Source organism: Leopardus geoffroyi, chromosome C2, assembly GCF_018350155.1.
Source record: "Leopardus geoffroyi isolate Oge1 chromosome C2, O.geoffroyi_Oge1_pat1.0, whole genome shotgun sequence".
In the NCBI taxonomy this organism is placed as follows: domain Eukaryota; kingdom Metazoa; phylum Chordata; class Mammalia; order Carnivora; family Felidae; genus Leopardus; species Leopardus geoffroyi.
In genome coordinates this window covers 109,285,966-109,302,812 of record NC_059333.1, presented here as the reverse complement: position 1 = coordinate 109,302,812, position 16,847 = coordinate 109,285,966, and the positions used below count along the sequence as shown (strand labels likewise).

Sequence of the window (16,847 nt, the reverse complement as noted above, 5' to 3'; positions counted from 1 at the left end):
TTATTAGACATGTTATTTCTTCTTTCTAATTTAGTAATCAGAAAATTGGTACTCCCAAGCATAAAGGAGTAAAACAATCACGGGCCTTTCTGCTTGGTTGGACAGCCAATGGCCATGGTTTAAGAGAAGGAACTCGAAGGTCCAACAGGAAAGGCCCGCCACGGATCTCACTTAACTGCAACAGGCTTGTGGCTCCTAGCAGCTGAAGCTAACGCTTCAAAGACTGAACATTGTTACTTCTCACCAACCTAGGCTTCCCAAATATCCAGACCTTCAGTTTGCCATTTTGCACTTGACTCAGATCTTTTCATCCCCTCTGTCATTACAGAATGTGAGTGGCCTCGACATAGAAAGCATGACAAGAAAGAGGTCACTGTGGACTTGGTTACCCAGGAAAATCTCCCCATTAGATTCCCAAATGGGGAAAAGAGGCTGAGACATCTCAGCGTGGATTTTTGTAAATCTAGATCACTGCTTGGTTCTGATCAATCCAGCTACATAAACTTGAGCAAAGCAAGCACAATGAAAACCACCAGTACCTTTGGGGACATGAAGTCACCCTAATTCGAGCTGGTGTGGACAAGAATCAGAGTGGCTCTGGAGGGGTCAGAGGAAACTGTCAGGGGTTAGGGGGATAGGATTCCACCCAATCAAAGTCACATTACCTGATCCCCTATTATGTGTACAGCCTAGAGCCTGAAGGGCAGGACAGCACTCTGAGGAGTGAAATCAGAGGAAGCACCCCTCACTGCCAGAGACAAGAAGGGGAAGAGCCAGCAAAGAATGATTCAGAGGTTTCTTCAGGCTTGTGGGACTCACCCCTATAACAGTGTGAGAAGAGACAAAACAGACAATAGGCAGTAAGGCTGGGAAGAGCAGACAGCGGCTGTATACCCCTTCCCATCCTCCAAAGCCCACAGCAGTCTGCACACAACTCCTCATGAAGAAACATGGAGATAAGAGACAAGTAGGGCCAGACAGTTGACCAAGTGTCCTCAGGGGAAGGGAAGCCATGCCTCAGCCAGAAGCAATTAGGAACAGAGAATGAGGGGGGCTGGAGGGAGACAGCAGGCCCTCTCTGAAGAGTCCCTGGTGAGGGGCCAAGTGAAATTAAACGTCCACGGAAGATGGACCCAGAGCAGGTCTTGATCACCTCGCCACCATGGACATACAAACAGGTGCCCAGGTGTGGGCTTGAAGAACTTTGCTTCCCCGTCTCTCTTCCTTGTACCAAAACCTGAGGAGGAAAGTCTAAATTCCTCTTCAAGGGGAAGAAGTACAGTGGAGCCACATGAACCTCCACCATCAGCCCCCAATAGGCAGCTCAAGCCTGTGCTGGGAGTCAGGGAGGAGATGGGGCTTAAAGGAGTTTGAGATTAATGTTTTAAACTAGATCAGACCCTCAGTAATCAAAAAATAGCCAAGAAAGTAATAGAACCTGCCCAAGATGTTGCAAAGAGTACTTTTAAAAACATTAATTGGGGAAAGATTAAATAATTTCTTGTAAATGCTACACTAACTTTAGAATACTCAGTAAACCAGCTACAGATGAAATGCCCATCGTGGAGGAAGATAAAAAAAGAAATTAACTTGCAATTTTAAAATATAAAATAAATAGCATTTCATTGAGGTTTTCATTGAGAATTTTTTATAAGTCTAGGAAATGAAGAAACATCACGTTTCCAAAAAGCTATAGAGTAAGTCTGTTTCATACCAGCTCATACTAAAGGTTATTTCCTTTGTGTTATAACTAATATATAAGTATCCACTTTTGTAAGGCTGGCTGTGATCTGTCTCAGACCACAGAAGGAGGAAAGTGCATAAATCAATTTGGTCAGTTAATTCACAGCAAATTCTCCAATTAACCTCTGTTTGAAAGTGGGATGAGGAGAGGTTAAAAATAAAATAAAACAAAAATTTTTAAGTTTATTTATTTTTGAGAGAGACAGAGATGACATGAGTAGGGGAGGGGCAAAGAGAGAGGGAGAGAGAGAATCCCAAGCAAGCTCTCGCTCTCAGCACAGAGCCCAATGCAGGGCTCATGAGATCATGACCTGAGCCAAAACTAGTCAGACACTTAACCGACTGAGCCACCCAGGTGCCCCAAAAATAAAATACTTTTTTTTAAGAAACCAAGCACTGGGGAGCCTGGGTGGCTCAGTTGGTTAAGCATCTGACTTTGGCTCAGGTCATCATCTCGCAGTTCATGGGTTCAAGCCCCGCGTTGGGCTCTGTGCTGACAGCCCAGAGCCTGGAGCCTGCTTTGGATTCTGTGTCTCCCTCTCTCCCTGACCCTCCCCCGCTTGCAGTCTGCCTCTCTCTCAAAAATAAACAAACATTAAAAAAAAAATCTTTTTAAACCAAGCACTTAGACATTTAGAAGTCATTTGTCCTAAATCACAGCATTTTGCTGGCATGGAAAGTCTATCCCACAGGGAACAACTCACCCAAAGTGACCCAGCTGGAGGGCTGGCCCTACAGGGTGCCATGACCCTATACAAGGCCCCTACAAGGCAGGCCATGCCTGCCTTTGCCTAAGCCTTCACTGCCTCTGGCATATTTGCAAGGTGCACCAGAACATCATACACCTGAAAGAATGCTTCATTCGATGCTTTCTGCCATAATGGCAGATCCTTTGGGGACAGGGGGTGAGGGAGGGGAAGGGGAGACTTGAGGAGAGGGCTAAAGAGGATCTACTTCCAGAATTACTTCTATTGCAATTTATAAAATTTAGAACTCAATACATTTTCTCCCATTTGGCCAATCTTCGTTTATTCCCACCCTTTCTCTCAACTTGTGTTTGATATTTTTTGCATGCAGTGTAAGTCTCCAAGAGACAATACTTCTTTTTTTAAGTAATCTCTGTGCCCAACGTGGGGCTCAAACTCATGACCCCAAGATCAAGTCACATGCTCTACCAACGGAGCCAGCCAGGTGCCTCCAAGAGATAATACTTTCGATTTTAACGATGCTCACAAAATCTTGACTGTCACTGCATTAATAGTAATTCTATGTGCACTGGTATTTTCTGGACCTAGAACATGTTTATACAATCCTCGGATGGAAAAGCTAGGCTTTAGCTCAGTAATGACACTAATATAAAATCTAGTGATGTCCCCACCTCCCTAAAGCAGGCAGGCTGCTGAAGTCATAACTTGTTAATAAAATGGCCTAATTAATGAGAACCCTAATTCACTTCTGCATAATTTCATTCTCCTTTCATATACAGCAGGTAGGATCTGGCATTCTTCCTTCTTTTTCCAGAAAAGATGGAATGCCAGTGTAGGGGGAGGGAACTTCTCCACTCTTCTTTTTTTAATATAATGATGTCTGTCCTGAAAGCTTGCTTATCTGTCCTAAGTACTGGTCTCTCCATGGTTAGGAGGAACTCGTGAGCCCAGCACGTGCACACACACACATGCACACACATCCATTCTCCCTGAAGGGAAATGTAAGTTTCTGCCAGTACAAAGCTAACTACAGAGGTAGCAGTCAAAAGAGATTCTTACCTCCTCTTAATCAGTATCTTGCCAGACTTTCCTTCCCACATCCTGGCCTATAGGATGCTCTCATTCACCATACACACTTTCTGATGTCTGACTACGCAGAGACCTCAAGCACTACTGCTAGAGGGAACTTTGGAATCTGGCAAAACCCTCATTTTAGAAAGAGAGAGAAACTGAGGATCCCCTAGGTGAGAAACGCAACACAAGTTGGTAGTGAAACTGGAAACAGAGCTAACCTCCAGGATCCCATCCCGCCTTACTTTCTTTCATAAACTGGTAGTTAAGTTTCTAAATTTACTGAGTAGGCCTCTGGCCAGGAAGGGAGGTTAGATAAACATTAAATTAATGATAAAATTAATAATAGATAAAATTAATTCATTAATTAGTTGTATTAGAAGGTTTCTTGAGGCAAAGTAAAAGTACATAGAGAGCAATTTTTGAAAAGACATATTCCACATTTAATAAGACAACTATTCTTCACTCTATCTAGGTAGGAAGACGACTCATAATTCGGTTTAAAACCTTCCTACTCTAGGGGCACCTGGGTGGCTCAGTGGGTTGAGCGTCCGACTTCGGTTCAGGTCATGATCTCACAGTTCGCGAGTTTGAGCCCCACATCAGGCTCTGTGCTGACAGCTCAGAGCCTGGAGCCTGCTTTGGATTCTGTGTCTCCCTCTCTCTGCTCCTCCCCCGCTCATGCGTGCTCGCTCTCTCTCTCTCTCTCTCTCTCAGAAATAAAGAAACTTAAAAAAAAAAAAAAACCTTTCTACTCTAGATTTGTGATGATCATTCAGAAACATTCATAAAACATGATAGCAACAGAAATAAACTTCATTCATTATAAGTTGGGGTGACAACATGATAACTAAAATGAAAGCAATTAATAATTCTTTCCAACATCACAATTATAATTAGCAGTTCATGAAAACAAAGTTAAGTCGCCTCTAAATTTATTCTATTAAGGAACTCAAATGTGTGGGAAAAAACTTATGTGCATAAAAATTATATATATTAATTGCAAATACATTGATTATTGGTTTAAGAATCTGTCCCAGGTCAGGGAAAAAAAAAAAAAAAAAAGCTATAATTCATTGCAACCAAGAGAAACAGCTGAGAGTGTAATTTTCAAATAAGAATAATTCATGAAACCAGAACCTATTAAAATCAGATTCATACAGGGATGCCTGGGCGGCTCCATCAGTTGAGCATCTGACTTCGGCTCAGGTCATATCTCGCGGCTGGTGAGTTGGAGCCCCACATCGGGCTCTGTGCTGACAGCTCAGAGCCTGGAGCCTGCTTTGGATTCTGTGTCTCTCTCTGTCTGCTCACCCCCCACCCCCCACTCATGCTGTGTCTCTCTCAAGAATTAAATTTTTTTTTTAATTTTTTAAATTAAAATTTTTTTAGGGGCACCTGGGTGGCTCAGTCAGTTAGGCGTCCGACTTCGGCTCAGGTCGTGATCTCGCGGTCCGTGAGTTCGAGCCCTGCGTCGGGCTCTGTGCTGACAGCTCGGAGCCTGGAGCCTGTTTCGGATTCTGTGTCTCCCTCTCTCTGACCCTCCCCCATTCATGCTCTGTCTCTCTCTGTCTCAAAAATAAATAAACGTTAAAAATTTTTTTTTAATTTTAATTTTTTTAATTAAAAATTTTTTAATTTTTTAAATTAAAAATTTTTTTAATTTTTTAAATTAGAAATAAGATTCATATTACACAAATCATTCTTTGCCAAGTTTTGTTTTGCTTTTTTTCTATTTCAAACATCAGGTGCATAAAAGCCAAGTACAGAAAAACCTCAGCTACTGGGGCATCTTTAATAGGTATACAAACCCTTTAGATTCAATAGATTCCCTAGAAATCTGGGCAAAGGACAGATGAGTGAGAAATACAAAAACAGCTTTTTATAATTCCTATCAGGACCCCTCTCATCACTGAACATAGAATTATGTCAGTTCAACCAGGTCATTTTTGTCAGCCAATATACACCATTTCCTAACTTTTTCAGATATTCATTCCTACCATCAGGATTGTTGCAGAGAAAAGAGAAGATAAAACACTGGACAGAAACAGACTATTAACAGTGTTTCTCTTTAGCCGGTGGGATTGTAGGTAACCTTCCAAATTGTTTCCAATGAGAACATACTACCTCCATACTCAGAAAATGAGACTATGAATATGCTTTATGAACTGTGAAGCAGTATACGAATGTTTACATTTTTTATTTTTACTTTTGTTGAGCATTGTAGCTCATATAGTTCTCATTCTAATATAGCTCTTTTCTCCTGACCACCATGTAAATCTGTATGTAAAGTGTCTGGCCAGCACAATTTGCACAGCCAAGACTATACAGTCTAGAAGTCGAGTATCTTGCAGAGAAAGTGGTCCTTTTCTGTTGATAATGGAAGAGATTTTGTTTCCTTTTGTTTTGAATGATTTGGTTACGTGAGAAGAACTATCAACATAGACCATGTGAAGCCAAGCTATTAAGCAAAAAGCATCCAACTACTCATCCCATATTCCAGAAGCCCCTTCCAAAAGAAATCTGGCATTTCTGACTCAACATGTCCTGCCATTTCTCTTCTCTCAGAGATGTTCTGAAATCCTCTACAAAGATACTATCATTAGTGGTCCCTTGGCTTAAAATATACAAAAACTCCTCACAACTCTCCATTAAGTTAAAGAAGTTCATGTCTTAACAGATATTCATGTTCACAGAGGTAAAGAGGAAGAGTAGAGGCATCATTCTTTCCTGATAAATATCCTTACGCAGAGAAATCAAAAATGATACTTTACACTATCAGAAACACTTAAAGCTACTGCTTTATTATAAATGAATAGAATCATAATTCTAACTGGCCTTAATCCTTTTAATCTTGGGTAGATCTAAGATCCCTAAATCCTTTCAAAAGAGGAATTCTTAAATGTAAGGAACCAATTCTTATTTTAAGTATTCTACTGCCCCCTTGTGTATCTCATGTTTAGTGGGAAAGGTAGCTCACAAAATACAGCAATTTTTTTTATTCTCAGAAATACTTCAGTAGAATCGCAGATATTAGAACTAGAAAGAAACTCAAAATCAAGACCAGCATGTTCATTCCACAGGGGACAGAAGGGAGATCTTGAAGGATTATATCATTTGCCCCAGATCATCACAGCGCTAGTTAATAGCAGAGCAGATACTGCTGAATGGAACTTAAGCCTCTGAGTGCTAATTTCTCTACTGAAATGGAGACTGCAGCCTGGAAGAAAAGAAATAATGGTGTTTTGGAGTTAGAAAGATCAGAGTTTGAAAGATCACCACTTCACAATTTTCCCCAAGCCTGTTTCCTAGTTATAAAATGGGATGAATAATAATTATTACAAAGTTGTCCAAAGAATTAAGTATGACCATGTTCATCAAGCCCTCAGTAAGTATCTGCAATACAGTAATACATTAAGTGGTAATACAACTATAAAAATACATAGAAAATTGTTTTAAATTGTTATAGCCTTTGAGATCTCTGGACAAAGGCATTCTAAAATACTATCTGGTGGCATTTAACTCTAAACTTTGTCTAATCGGGCACAAAATAAAACTTGAAAAAATAAAGCTAGTTCTTCTAACTCTTGTGTTGCTTCAGTTATCATATTTATTCTTTTTTTTTATTACCTGTAAGAAAATTGTGACAGAAAATACCCCACAGCAAATGCTGAAGCAGTGAACGGAACCCTTAGATGAAGGTCACAGAAAAACAAAGCAGAACTCAGTGTCCCGGTCACTGTATAAGGTCACAGCTCCCCTGTCTCCTTTGCTAAGGGCCCTGCATTCACCACTGCAAGGCCAGGAGAGCCGGTCTGGAAAGGTGGAGGCAGGAATTTTACTTCTGACCTTGCTAATAATTAACTAGATCAACTTGGGCCAGTCATTTCATCTCTTTCTTGACATGTAAGATAAAGTACTACTTACCTCGTAAAGTCCTATAGTAAGGTAGCATAATAAATGTGAAACAAGCATTGTAACCTCCGAAGTACTTTAATAACCTCTGAAGTAAGTAAGCTAAGTTTATCTTAAACTGAAAGCAATAAAAAAGCATAAGTCTGTCATCAAGTAGGGGAAGAAAAACTAAACTTGGTAAGTTGAAGGCAGCCTAGATTACAGGATGTTATACAAACAGCATTCTGATCCCTGGGAAATTTCTCTCTACCCTCTACGATGGCCCTGGCTTTTGATGAAGATTACTCCCAAAATACTGGCAACATGGAAATCTTTGACTCTTAAATCAATTTCCCTCAAGGGTATCCTGATAGCAGGATTGACAGAGCTTATCCCTGACTATATATCACAAAACAAACGCACCAGCAGGGTAAAGGCAATTCATCTTAGTTTGCCAGGAAAATGACTAATATTGATTACTCTCTGATTTGTGGCTGCAGTAATCCTGATCCTGATAGGCAAGTGCTGTGAATGGCTCTGTTCTATTTTTATAGGTGGCCTGAGAGTGTGACACACACCACGCTGGTAAGGAGCACGGACTGGTGATCCACATATGTTAACTGAACACTTACTATGTGTCTAGCCTCCCAGAATTTCAAACATCAGAAAGAGGTATTACTGGAGTTGGCAGCATAAAAGAAGAAAGGCACTGATATAAACTAATCTGTAAAGAAAAAAGTGATAACAGCATTATGGTTATTGAGATGGGCACATTGCTTACACCTGTAGGGAGTAAGTCCACTGGGGCTTCTCAGGCAAATCATCCATCAACAAGTTAACTCAAGCTCTTGATTCAACCCAACAATGACGCCATATTTGCATCCAGAGTGCTAGAATAAAAGTGCTGTCGGAAACAAAATAAAAGATCCAACTCCACAAACATAAAAGGCAGCTCACCGTGAAACACACTGTTGTCCACCAGAAAATGCCTGCGGTACTGCACACAGTTTCTTTTCTCCAAGTTCCAGTAGCTCATTGTCAGATTTCTGGCACAGCATCAAAACCAAATTGCTGTCAAGGGAAACAGAATGAGACAAAAATGAAGAAAATGGCAGCCACACGCTCACCCCGGTAACACAATGCATCAGTTACCCAGCATTATGAGGCAACACATGCAGCACACAACTTCTCCACACATGGAAGCAGAGTCCCGTACGTCCTGAGAAATTTCCCACAAGCCTTCCCAGAGGGTAGAACATCATTTAACACACGAAAACGGGAGCTTTTTCAAATAGCACTTTTCAGGGCGCGAAGTTATTGCTGTCTCAAGGGAAAATAAATCTACCATTCGGGAATAAGTTTCAGGACTAGTTTATGGGCTCTAGGCCTTGCCCATATTTGACCAGGACTCAACCCAGCCAATGCTGGTAACTTCTCAGGAAATTTCATCTGCAGGAGGGAGGTGAGTAACAGGAGGGTGACTGTCATTACCAGTTGGTGAATTTTGTGTCAGTACCACTCTGGTAGACTATGCAATCAACCCACAGAAATCTTAGAAATTAACAGTGTCCATGGAGCAATGGATAAGCTAAACACAGTAACAAAGCCTGCCTCCTTTTGGATTCACTGGTGGTCCATTCAGTACCATTAAGGTCTGGATCAACCCACAGTGAACTTATTGGTGTAAGTAGAGCTGGGCACAGGCCTCAAGCAGGGTGAACAAGCAGTGTTGCCTGCCCCCACGTGAGGCTTTCCCCTCCACAGAGAAACACAATGCTAACTAGAGCAAGGGCTTGAAAAGCAGAGATTTGAGCTGATGAATTAAACTCCTCCAAAAGCTGATGTGCATAACCCTGAACAAGGCCCCCTTTGTTCACAGGATTTGGCTAAAGCAACTTTTCAGAATTCCAGCTTCTTTTCTGGTCACGGAATAAGGCCAGGCAACACCAAGCAGGGCTGGCATGAAGGAAAACCCACAGGTGGGAAACAATTTGTTATCTGTCCTAGTAGAACAATCTAGAGTTTTGTAAAGATACTCCAGGATGAAGTCAGCCACCCAGTGAAAAAAATAAATCATCAGAGCTTTGTCTATTCATCAATGGAACTGGTGAAAGTCCCTAAAACTTCTCCTTGGCTCAAAGGCCCATTCTTAACCCTCTCTAACAGCAATCTTATCTGACTCCTACCTATCCTACCTTTCTTCTGGCTCCGTGCCTCAACGCCTACTTCCTGCCTTATCCCCACCTGGCTAAGTCTGGCTGCCTGCTGCCCCTACTCCCTCAGGCTGAAGATGAGTCCCACCACTCCAAGTTAAAACCACCTGTGGATCCCATTGTAAAATATGACAGAAAACAACTGATTATTGGAGACAATGTCCTCCTCCAATCCAAGTGAATACTACAAAGAGCTCTCCTCTTAAAAACTATTTTTAGGGGTGCCTGGGTAGCACAGTTGGTTAACCGTCTGACTTTTGATTTCAGCTCAGGTCATGATCTCACGATTTGTGTGAGAGCCCACATCGGGCTCTGTGCTGATAGTGTGGAGCCTGCTTGCGATTCTCTCTCGCTCTCTCTTTGCCCCTCCTCCACTCACATGCTCACTCTCTCAAAATAAGCATTAAATAAATACTTTAGTTATATAAATAATGTGTTTGTATACACTTATTAATTTTTTAATGTCAACACAAATTCATCAAAAATTTTTCAAAATTAAAAAAACCCCGCTTCCCTCATTCCACATCCCTCTCTTGGAATGAACACCTTTGTTTGGTGTGTATCATTCCAGTTCTTTTCCTATGTATTTACATATGTATGTATATATACAATACATACATGAAATTTTATTTAAATTTATTTATTTATTTTGAGACGGAGAGCACAAACAGGGGAGGGACAAAGAGAGAGGGGGAGAGACAGGATCCTAAGCAAACTCTGCACCATCAGCACAGAGCCTGATGCAGGGCTCGAACCCATGAACTGTGAGATCATGACCTGAGCCTAAATCAAGAGTCAGATGCTTAACCAACTAAGCCACCCAGGTGCCCCCAAAGACATCTATATTTCAATAATACCATTTTGAAAGAAGTGGAAATAACTTTTGGGATTATCAGTAGTACCCATTTTCTTAAAAAAATGTATTGTGTATTCATATTAGAAATATTTTGAGGTACATGGAATTAAAGAGAACCCTGTTTGTATTGATGCTCATTTTTCCTTACTCACTTGATTTTGTGGTTTCCTGTGTCATCCTTTTGCCCTATTTGTTCTCAATCCAAGGAAGTTTAGAGGCATCTGAAGGTGAAAGAACAATGTGCATTTGTATATAGTTAGCAAAACACATGCACATACCTGACTCTCACTTGGCGTCCTCTTAACCAGATGAAAGAAGGAAAGAAGAGGGTGTTAGCATAAGTGGTTCACCCATGCTGCTAGGAAAAGGTGGCGGTGGGATTTGAAATCATATCTTCAGATTCCAAACCCAAGATTCTAGCCATAACAGGCTATAAAGAACTAGACTGTTATGTAATGCAGTGGTTTAAATTTTTTTTATTTTTTTAAATTAATTTTTTGGTGGTTTTTAAATATGTCCTATAAATTCTTGTACATTTCTCCCTCTCTTCAAATGGTAGAATCTAATTTGCCTTCCTTTGAATATGGCCTGCATTCAGTGATTCATTTCTAGCAAACTCAGCTGTAATTGATGCTGTGTAACTGGTTCCAAAACTACATCATAAAAAGGATACAGCTTCTGCCTTGGCTCTCAGAATGTTCACCCTGAGAACCAAGGCACCATGTTGTAAGGAAGCCCAGATATGAGTGTTCCAACTGACAGCACCAGCTAGGCCCTCAGCCAACAGCCAACATCAATGAATCTATTGACCATTCTAACCCCAGCCTTCAAGTATTCTAGATGAAGCCCCAGAGACAGAGGTACAGAGACAAGCCATCTCCTCTGTACCTCATCTATATTTCTGACTCACAATAACAATGAAAGCTAATAATTATTGTTGCCTTAAGACACTAAGATTTGGGTAATTTGTCATACAGCAATATAAAATGAATATAGGTAACATCCTCAGATACATTCAGTGAGGACTGACACCTTCAACTCTTTGAGGACAGAAATACAAATTCCCACAGATGTATGTAATAGAGATATTTGATCACCAGTCCTCTACGGACCCACCTTTCCAACTTGATCTTTTTACTCACACTGTAATCATTGCCCTTTTCTTTAAGGGCTGGTTAAAAACACCACTGCCTTCCTGACATACCCCCAGGATCTCCCCCTCCAATTTACCTGAAACTCTCTCAGGCACTGAACTGCCATAATCCTAGCTACCAGTTATTGAGTACCTACTATGTACCAAAAAAAATTTTTTTTTAATTTTCAAGTTAGCTAACATAGTATAGTCTTGGCTTCAGTAGATTCCAGTGATTCATCACTTACATATAACACCCAGTGTTCATCCCAACAAGTGCCCTCCTCAATGCCCATCACCCATTTTCCCCACCCCCATCAACCCTCAGTTTGTTCTCTGTATTTAAGAGTCTCTTATGGTTTGCCTCCTTCTCTGTTTTTATCTTATTTTTCCGTCACTTCCCTCCCCTTCCCCTATTGTTGTCTGTTCAGTTTCTCAAATTCCACATATGAGTGAAATCATGATATCTGTCTTTTTCTGACTGGCTTAATTTAGCATAATACCCTCCAGTTCATTCCATGTTGTTGCAGATGGCAAGATTTCATTCCTTTTCATCACCGAGTAGTATTCCATTGTATATATCTACCACATCTTCTTTATCCATTCATCAGTTGATGGACATTTGGGCTCTTTCCATAATTTGGCTATTATTGATAGCACTGCTATAAACATTGGGGTGCATGTGCCCCTTCGAATCAGCACTGCTATATCCTTTGGATAACTTCCTAGTAGTGCAATTGCTGGGCTGTAGGGTAATGCTGCTTTTAATTTTTTGAGGAAATTCCACACTGTTTTCCAGAGTGGCTGCACCAGTTACTAAGTATCAGTTATTGAGTACCTTATCACAGTTCCTGTGATAAGGCTTTATTGACATCATGGGGTCTCAACCTTGACTACATATTAGAATCAATCTCTTGGGAAACCTTAGAATCCCAGATCCCAGGCCACACCCTAGACCAATTATATCAGAATCTCTAGGGGTGGGACTTAGGTATCACTCCACAGGTGATTTCAAAGTGCATCCAAAGCTAAAAATCATTCTTCATTCTGTATTATCTCTATAATATCATTCTATATTATCTCTCCTTCTTGAAGAAAACTCTTCTGGGTGGGTGTTTTTAGGAAGAAGAGGCTCAGAGAATATATACGGTTGAGCTAGAGCACAAACGTCTAAGTAATTGAACCCTATGGCTTCCAGGCTATAAGCTTCCTTACTTTGGTTAATTGCTTACACATCTTACCTCTCCTGGCATCTGCTTGCTGCTGAAGGATAGAAGACTGTAAGCTGCCTCTGGGTGCCCGACCCGGGCAATGCACACTGCAGGCCCTTAGTAAACATTAACGATGCCTTCCTTATATGCCCCATTTCCTGGATTCCTACTTGTTGAAGACTGAAGGAAGAAAGGGCTCACTCTGGCCTCTAGAATCAGAGCAAATGATTTCAAAATCTAGAGATGATGGAGATGGAGATAATGGAGTTAGTAGGGCTGGGGCAGAGAGAGTTGTGCAACAAACTCAATCTTGGTTTAGATCAGATTTAAAAGATCCCAGGGCCAAGTGCTCACCAAGGGGAAGCAAGTGCTCACCAAGGGGAAGCAACTGAAAGAAACCTTAGAAATCAGCTAAGATAAATCTCTCATGTTGAAGCCAGAAAAAAAATCTGAGGCCCAGAAAGGATGAATAATTTGCAGAATAGCATAGCTGTTAGATAAAGCTGGCAGGAAACCCAGCCTCAGGAATCTCAAAGCAAGGATCTCTTGAGTGTTTCATGGTCCCATTTTTGTGAACACGATATGTGAAAATATCTACTAAAATATACTTACATTGATTTTTCAAAAAATAACAATTTAGATTACATCAGAGATGTACTTCACTGCACCATGTACTCAATTTGAAATTGTTTGGTCGATTTTCAAGCAAAAGCAAAAGATGTTTAAAAACTGATTCAACTTGGGGCGCCTGGGTGGCGCAGTCGGTTGAGCGTCCGACTTCAGCCCAGGTCATGATCTCGCAGTCCGTGGGTTCAAGCCCTGCATCGGGCTCTGTGCTGACAGCTCGGAGCCCGGAGCCCGTTTCAGATTCTGTGTCTCCCTCTCTCTCTGACCCTTCCCTGTTCATGCTCTGTCTCTCTCTGTCTCAAAAATAAATAAACATTAAAAAAAATAATTAAAAAAAAAAAACTGATTCAACTTTCTTTTGGGACTTACAAAATGCTCACTTCACCTCCTAAGAGGTTTATGGAATGTATATGTTACATTTAGAACTCTTTAATAGAACATACAGATCCCCAATCCTTGCAATGATTCACAAAATTAATAACTTACAACGACTAAGAAACATTGTATAGGGAAGTAACTGTTATTAAAACTGGCTTCAGATTCTGCCTCCAGAACAAGGTTAATAATTTTTTTTTTTTTTTAGTGGATGGTAAAGTTATAGGAAATGCTGTATAAATGCATTTATCTTTAACTGTTTTTATCCATTTTTAGAGCTTTAAACACATAGAAAAGCTCAAAAAACATACATAGTGATATCACTCACCACCCAGAGACAGCTGCCATGGACACTGTGGCCTATTTTCCTTTTTTAAAACACAAATCAGATCCTACTGTTTTGTAGTCTACTTTTCTTACTTAGTAACTTACTCTAGCCATATCAATAAATATATTTCTACAAGATAAATGTAACTTGAGAAAGAAATTGTAATCAACTCCACTCAAAGACCCCCACATTCCAAAAACTCAATAAGAAATAAGGCAGCCATAAGAAATGAAAGAAGCCATACAAGCATGCAGAGAGGATGCATGCATCAGAGGCACTGATAAACATCCACAAAGTTTAAATACTCCTAAGTTTGCTTTATGATTAGTATCTTTTATCATCATTCTACATTTATTCATTTTTGTCATTTCATCTGTAGGTTCATGACTAAAACTGCCAATGTCAAACTATAGGACAATCAGAAAACTATAGCAGGACACCACCAACAAAGAAAACAGAAATTCTAGGATGACACCTTTTTTTTTTTTAATTTTGTTTACTGTTTATTTTTGAGACACAGAGAGAGACACAGAGTGCAAGCAGGGGTGGGGGCAGAGAGAGAGGGAGACACAGAATCAGAAGCAGGCTCCAGGCTCTGAGCTGTCAGCACAGGGCTCGAACTTACAAATGGCGAGTTCATGACCTGAGCCGAAGTCTGACACTCAACCGACTGAGCCACCCAGGTGCCCCTAGGATTGATACCTTTAAGAAAAGCAGGAAGTATTTTCAGTAAAAAGCAAAGATGTTTAAAAATGCTTTTAGATATGGTAAATATAAAAATATATAAACCTTGGTTTTTTGAGCATAATTCATTCCGGAAACATGCCTGTAATTCAAAGCACTTCTATATCAAAGTAAATTTTAAGAACCATTGGCTCAGTTGTGATCATGTGACATCCAGCGTCACATACAAATTGTATTGCAAGACATCACTCGTTTATTGAGTTAAAATTTATTAGAAATGTTTGCTCATCAGGGCACGCGGGTGGCTCAGTTGGTTAAGCATTGACTTTGGCTCAGATCATGATCTCAGCTCAGGTCATGATCTCGTGGTTTATGAGTTCGAGCCCAGTGCCGGGCTCTGTGCTGACAGCTCAGAGTCTGGAGCCTGTTTCAGATTCTGTGTCTCCCTCTCTCTCTGCCCCTCCCCTGCTCACGCTCTGCCTCTTTCTGTCTTTCAATAATAAATAAACGTTAAAAAAAATTTTTTTAAAGAAAGAAATGTTTGCTCATCTTGTGGAACACCCGCAGAACAAGTTACTCATAATCCAAGGTTTTACTATACACTGGAATATTACTCAGCCATCAAAAAGAATGAAATCTTGGGGCACCTGGGTGGCTCAGTCAGTTAAGTGTGCAACTTCAGTTCAAGTCATGATCTCACAGCTCATGGGTTCAAGCCCCACATCAGGCTCTGTGCTGACAGCTCAGAGCCTACAGCCTGCTTTGGATTCTGTGTCTCCCTCTCTATGCCCCTCCTCTGCTCATGCTCTCTCTCAAAAATAAATGTTAAAAAAAAAAAAAAAAAGAATGGAATCTTGCCATGCAATGACATGGATGGAGCTAGAATGTATTAGGCTAAGCTAAATAAGTCAATTGTAGAAAGACAAATACCATATGATTTCACTCATATGTGGAATTTAAGAAACAAAACAGATGAACACATGGGAAGGGAGGAGGGGAGAGAAGAGATGAAACAAACCACGAGAGATTCAACCATAGGGAACAAACTGAGGGTTGATGGAGGGAGGTGGGTGGGGGATGGGCTAGATGGGTGATGGGTACCAAGTAAGGAAGGCAGGTGTTGTGATGAGCACTGGGTGTTGTAAGTGACGAATCAGTGAATTCTACTCCTGAAACCAATATTGCACTATATGTTAACTGACTAGACTTTAAATTTAAAAAAGGGGGGAGGGGGATTGCTTTTAGCACCCTCCAAATTAAAAAGAAATCCTTCATACAAACAAGTACTTAACTGAACTAAAGTCCCCTCAGGAAAAGCTCCAGAGTGGCAGGCATCTGCTGGTTGTCGTACCCTCCTTCCTCTGGCTTTCCTCTAGGAAACTCCTTTATGTCCATAGACTTAGCTCATGTCAGCTTATCCCCTGACCCAGGTGGGCATGTGGTTTAGGCCTGTCAAATCAGAGACCTGCACCCTCCAGGCCACAGTACAGGAGGTGCACCTTTTCAGACCACCGAGAGTCAGGCATAGATTTCTGTTTGACCTGTTGGAGAAAAGAAACTTTTCTGTTAGACTTAAAGTTGTGAGCCCTCAAAACCTAAAGTTCCTGGCAGCCATCTTGTCCCTACAAAGGTACAATCTGCGTAATCCAACCCAGAAGAACGGAAAGAAACTAAGTCCTATTGGATCCATCCCCCCACTTTTTAGTTAAATGAGCCAGTACATTCCCTTTTTTGTTTAGTTTTGTTTAAGCCACATGGAGTTGAGCTATTACTTGCAGCCAAAGGGTCTTGACGGGTGAAACTTGTCAGCAAAGCAAAATGTAAAGACAACCCACCTGGCAGTTATGAGCTCTCCAGTTTCATCTCTAACAATGACTCAGGGGAGACCTTGGGCAAGTTGTTTTTAACTGGTCCTGAGTTTCAAAATAGAATTCTGTATTTCCTTGGGATTTCCTTAGAGGTAACACTGCATTTAAGTCCTTTGTTCTGGTAGCAAAGGACCCCCT

The 16,847-nt window shown here is 40.9% G+C and overlaps 1 protein-coding gene across 9 annotated transcripts in view; it reads right to left on the bottom strand.

Annotated features, from left to right (window-relative positions):
• Nucleotides 1–16,847, bottom strand: part of PLCH1 (phospholipase C eta 1) — a 221,024-nt gene that overhangs the window by 179,807 nt on the left and 24,370 nt on the right. For 7 of the 9 annotated variants that reach the window (XM_045503187.1, XM_045503191.1, XM_045503194.1 and 4 more), the window contains exon 2: nt 8,373–8,486. In XM_045503187.1, coding sequence (XP_045359143.1) covers nt 8,373–8,451 — 79 coding nt within the window. In that variant the 5' untranslated portion in view covers nt 8,452–8,486. Of the gene's footprint in view, nt 1–8,372; nt 8,487–10,636; nt 10,706–12,857; nt 13,048–16,847 lie in introns of those variants that run through there. The other 2 variants (XM_045503188.1, XM_045503189.1) reach the window with 2 other exon arrangements.